We start from the raw sequence: 5,318 nt of genomic DNA on the forward strand, positions 1-5,318 counted from the left end.
ATGAATATCATTTTTTATATTTTTAAATATTACTTTAAAATTATGTATTGGAAACATATTCTTTGAAGTAATTTTTATTGTATTAATTGTCTCACATTTTTCATGTAGAAACATTTTAGTAGCTACGACCAAAAAGTGTATAAAATTTCGGTTTATTCTGACAATTAGGATGAATGCATTTTTGTTCATCAAGAGGTATTGGTGAGGGTGGCTGTTCAAATGGTATGCAAAGACTTTTTGCACCCATTGATAATGTTCCAAGTTCCTCTCCTGTATCCTCTCTATAAAAATAAAAAAATTCGTTTACTTTATACAGGAAAGTATCAATCATTGACGAAAATTTATTTTAATATTTACCGAGCACTATCAGCTTTAATATTATCTTCACACGGTGATTCTCCACAAAATGGTGATAATAATAGGTTCTTTTGATTAAGATGAGAACAAAACGCATCCCAATTATCTGCATGTTTAATATGCCCATTTAAGTTCTCTCTGGCTCTATTTAAAAAGAAAAAAAGTTATTGCATTGTATTATCAATAAAGCTTTTCATCTACTACTTCTTACTTGGCCAGCATGTTTGTTTGTATGTCGATCAATAATGTACGTAAAGAAGTAACCACTTCAGGTCTCTTTGCAACCACTCTTTCATAATTATCTCTCCGTACAAAAGTGACCTGATCTTGTTTTAAGTCTTTTGGACCTAATTCGATTCTTATAGGTACACCCTTCAATTCCCAATGGTTAAATTTCCAGCCTGGAGTACGATTACTGCGATAATCTGCTTTAACTCTAAGTGTTTTATCCTCTGATAATTCATTTAACAATTTGTTACATTCAGAAAACAACAAATCTCTCTGTTCAGATGTTGTATTTGCTGCAATACCACAAGGTATTATGACAGCTTGAATACAAGCTACATTTGGCGGTAATACTAAACCTTTATCATCTCCATGAACCTGCAAAGAAAGTACGAAGTTATTGTGTTTAAAAATATTTTTATACTAAAATAAAATAGACAAACCATAATCATAACTCCAATTGTTCGAGTCGTTAAGCCCCATGAATTTTGATAGATAAATGTTTTTTCATCTCCTTCTACGGCACCCTCTACTTGAATATTAAACATTTTAGAGAAGTTTTGTCCAAGATGATGACTAGTTGCGCCTTGTATCGCGCGGCCACTTGTTGAAATAAAAGCTTCAACTGTGGTAGTATAATCACCACCAGCAAATTTTTCTTTTTCAGTTTTACGGCCTTTAATAACAGGTACTGCTAATAATTCTTCATATACTCTAGCATACATATCTAAGATTATCATAACTTCTTCATCAGCTTCAGCTTTAGTAGCAAAAGCGGTATGACCTTCTTGCCATAAAAATTCTCTTGTACGCAAAAAAGGTTTAGGGTCTTTAAATTCCCATCTTACTACGTTATTCCATTGATTAAGTTTTAAAGGAAGCTCAGTATCAGATTTTAGCCATTTGGCATAAGCAGGATACATTACAGTTTCTGATGTAGGTCGTATAGCAATTGGCTCTGCTAAATCTGATTCTCCGCATTTTGTCACCCATGCAACTTCAGGCGCAAAATCTGTTATATGTGCTTTTTCTTTTTCCAATACTGATCGTGTAACAAAAATCGGAAAGTAACATTCTTGAACGCCCAGCTTTGTTATTTCATTGTCAATATATTCTTTTATTATTTTCCAAATAGCGAAACTCCACGGACGGAGAATGTAACAACCCGATACGTCGTAATATTCAATCATACCACTCTTAGTAATAATTTGAGAATACCATTCAAAGAAATTTTCTTCCTTTTTTACCTCTAGTCCCAATCTTGTTCCAGTTTTACTAGCATTTACATCCTTTGGACCATCATTTTTATTTACTTCTTTATTTGATGTATTTTTCTGTTTTTTAATTTCAAATGTTTCTTCTTTCTTTTTCTTTATGTCGACTTTTATCGACTTCCATTCTTGACCAGTTAATGTCTTATAATTACTTTTTAAATCTAAAAGAATTTTCACTTCTTGATCAATAATACTTTTTTCAGCTTTAATTTCTTTTAATTGTCTCACTTTATCTCCTTGTTTCTGTATACTTTCTAAAATTTGATCAACTTGAGGATCAACTTTATTTGTTACATTAGTTACTGAAGTAGTCCATTCTTTCCCAGTTACAGCTTTGTAATCAGCCTTTAAGGTCAGAAGTAATTTCACTTCTTCATCAATAACACTTTTCTCTACTTTCAAACTTTTTAATTGTCTCACTTTATCTCCTTGTTTCTTTATACTTTCTGAAATTTGATCACCTTGGTTATTATCTTTATTTTTTACATTAGATATTGAAGTAGTAGATGGTTTCCATTCTACTCCAGTACTTGCTTTATATTCAGTTTTTAAAGCTAGAAGGGTCTTTACTTCTACATCAATTGTAGCTTTATCTGCCTTTTGCGATTTTAAAGAACGCACTTTATCACCTTGTGCAATAATTTTTTCATTCATTAAGTTTGGATCTTGCGCTGTGCCCTACAATGACAACAAAAAGGATTTAAAGGAACTCGAACAACATGTATATTATGACTTTATGTTTATACACACAAAATGGTACATACATTTTTCTTACAAACTTCCTTAGCAGAAATTGATGTAGCAGTACTATTAGGTGCAGATTTTACTGCATTTGTAGTATGGCCATCTGGTATATGGAACAGGATTAAAGGTTGTTCTCTAGAAGAAAACGGACTAGCGAGAGCATAAGGCACATCACATCGGAAAAATCCTTTCCTTTGTAATTGAATTATTTCTCCCTTTTTCACGCGTTTCAATTCTACTTCCCCAAGCATTTGTACCTCGACCTGTAATATTTACTACACTTATTTTTGTTTTGCTTTGCTTTTTAAATTTATGATCATTAAAAAAGTAAAAACTTACTCTAGTATCTCTTGCAATAAAATCTTTGTAGTCGTCGTCTTTTCCTAATACTGGTTTACTTATAATGTGATTAAAATAAACAGTATAACATGGAATTAAATTAGCTTTACCATTATTATCATTTTTATCAGAAGGTATTGCTAACCATGTAATCTTTAATGTATTTTTGTAATCTTTGTTCTCTAAATTTAATTGCGCTATTACTCGTGCAATAACACCATTTTCTTTTTCAATCTTTTTTATCAATATATTGCCCCAATTAATGAAAGTTGCATTTTGGTCTTCAATTAGCATGTCTGCATCATCTCTTTCTATGTAAAGTTGTGAACCTACTAATACTTGTTTTGTGCCTTTTGATGGATCTTTTGGGTGATTTTGGACAGTTAACCATTCCTCTTTTACATCATTTATATGTACGGGTACAATTTTATCATAATCCAAAGCAATATACCTAAAAATGTAATGTTATACAAGAAACTTATATAATTCTTTTTTTATAAAAAAAATTGCTTATATTAAATATACCTAGTGGCAATGGGATCAACGACTTTTTTGTTAAATGCCCATATTTTATCCCACTCCATAAAAACGACAGATCTTGAACTACCTTGAGCAATGATAAATTGCTTTAATCCTTCAACTGTCATTCCTCTTCTCAAAATACCTCTTACTGTTGGAAAACGTGGATCATCCCAGCCATCAACCAATCCTTGATCAACAAACCAAGTTAATTTTCTTTTAGATAAAACTGTATTAGTCATATTCAAACGTGAATATTCCCATATATAAGGACGTCTTAACCCTAGCGCATCAATTATCCAATGAAATTGAACGTCTCTATCGTGATATTCTGTTGTACGTAAAGTATGTGTAACGTTTTCAATAGCATCAACAATAGGACAAGCAAAGTCGTATGTTGGATAGACCCTAATAAAAAAATGGTGTATGTCATACTAAATATAAAAAAATGTAGTATCTATTAATCCTTTTAAATATTTTTATAAATATATACTTGTATTTTGTTCCAGTTCGAGGATGCGGCTCTGGTTTGCATCTATAAATCGTTGGATCCCGCAAACATCCATTTGCTGACTGATAGTCAATTTTTGCTCTAACACAACATTCCTGACCTTTAGTAGTACCCTGTTGCATTTCATTCCATAAGTTAAGATTGTTTTCAATAGCTAGAAAAATGAATAAAAATAAAATTTTAAAGTATCCTTTTTATAGTATATAATTATTTTCATTCACACTTTTGATGTTTCATACTTACAATTATTTCTATTTGTTGACATCACCTTCTGATCTCGTTGTTCTTTCATTATATTAGCTGGTGTATTATCTACATATGCTTTACCCTCTTTTATCAACTTAGTACAATACTCCAACATTAAATCAAAATAATCTGAAGAATGTGTAAACATATCTGGTTTGATTTGAAGTAACTTTAAATCTTCCAGAATAGCTTTTTCAAATTCTACATTTTCTTTTGCAGGATTTGTATCATCAAATCTCATAATAAGTTGCCCTTGAAATGCTTCTGCATAATACTGATTTAACAAAGCTGCTTTAGCATGACCAATATGTAGATACCCACTTGCCTCTGGTGGAAAACGTACTATAACCTATTATAACAATAAATAAAACTATAATAATATACTTTAAAAAATAAAGGTATTATTAAAACCATAAATTACTTACTTTACCCATTTCTGCTCCAGGTAAATCAATAAATTTACCTTCTTGCTTTCTTTGTCCTGCTTGCTTATTAGCAGCTTTCTCAGGTTGCACATAAGTATGAAGAAGTAATTTAGCATTCTTTTTAATTGAAAGCAGTACCTCTGTAACAGTGGGCAGTGAAAGCATCTGTTTATACCATCTACTTATATTAACAAATTGTTTTTCAAATTTTGCTAAAAATTCCTTCTCCAAAAGAGTAGAAAATACATGAATATCAGCTAATGTTAATTTCTTAGACACCAACCAAGTGGTTGTCATTAATATATCATCTAAATAACGCAATGCATCTTCTTTTAGTGGGAAAGATCCCAAAGGACCAATTGTGAAGGACAACCAATGGTCAACTTCAGTCTTTTCACGAGGACTGACACCACCTAAATTAAATACACAACAAAAACAAATGATAAAGTGATAACTTTGCAAATATATTATTAAAAGAAAGAAACATATATATGTATGTATTTACCATAAAGATCTATGTATGTAGTTCTAGCAAAGTAGCGGCTCACATCAGTGCTTCTTTCTCCTAATACTTTATTTTGACTATCTGTTAGATGTACATTTCCATCACCTTTCCAGTCATTACACCAAACTATTTCAACTTTTTCTTTATTTTGAGAATTAATTACTTCAGCTACT

At 31.1% G+C, this 5,318-nt stretch overlaps 1 protein-coding gene across 1 annotated transcript in view; it reads right to left on the reverse strand.

Annotated features, from left to right (window-relative positions):
• Positions 1-115: 115 nt before the first annotated feature.
• The window catches only part of LOC108576380 (bifunctional glutamate/proline--tRNA ligase), an 8,370-nt gene continuing 3,167 nt past the window's right edge, over positions 116-5,318 (reverse strand). The window contains exons 3-13 of the mRNA XM_017939353.1: positions 5,146-5,313; positions 4,641-5,053; positions 4,213-4,564; positions 3,952-4,123; positions 3,465-3,866; positions 2,940-3,390; positions 2,621-2,863; positions 1,026-2,534; positions 569-960; positions 358-501; positions 116-281 (exon numbers count right to left, since the gene is read on the reverse strand). Of these exons, the coding sequence (XP_017794842.1) occupies positions 116-281; positions 358-501; positions 569-960; positions 1,026-2,534; positions 2,621-2,863; positions 2,940-3,390; positions 3,465-3,866; positions 3,952-4,123; positions 4,213-4,564; positions 4,641-5,053; positions 5,146-5,313 (4,412 nt within the window). The remainder of the gene's footprint in view (positions 282-357; positions 502-568; positions 961-1,025; positions 2,535-2,620; positions 2,864-2,939; positions 3,391-3,464; positions 3,867-3,951; positions 4,124-4,212; positions 4,565-4,640; positions 5,054-5,145; positions 5,314-5,318) is intronic.

This window comes from Habropoda laboriosa, unplaced genomic scaffold (genome assembly GCF_001263275.1).
Source record: "Habropoda laboriosa isolate 0110345459 unplaced genomic scaffold, ASM126327v1 scaffold291, whole genome shotgun sequence".
NCBI lineage: Eukaryota > Metazoa > Arthropoda > Insecta > Hymenoptera > Apidae > Habropoda > Habropoda laboriosa.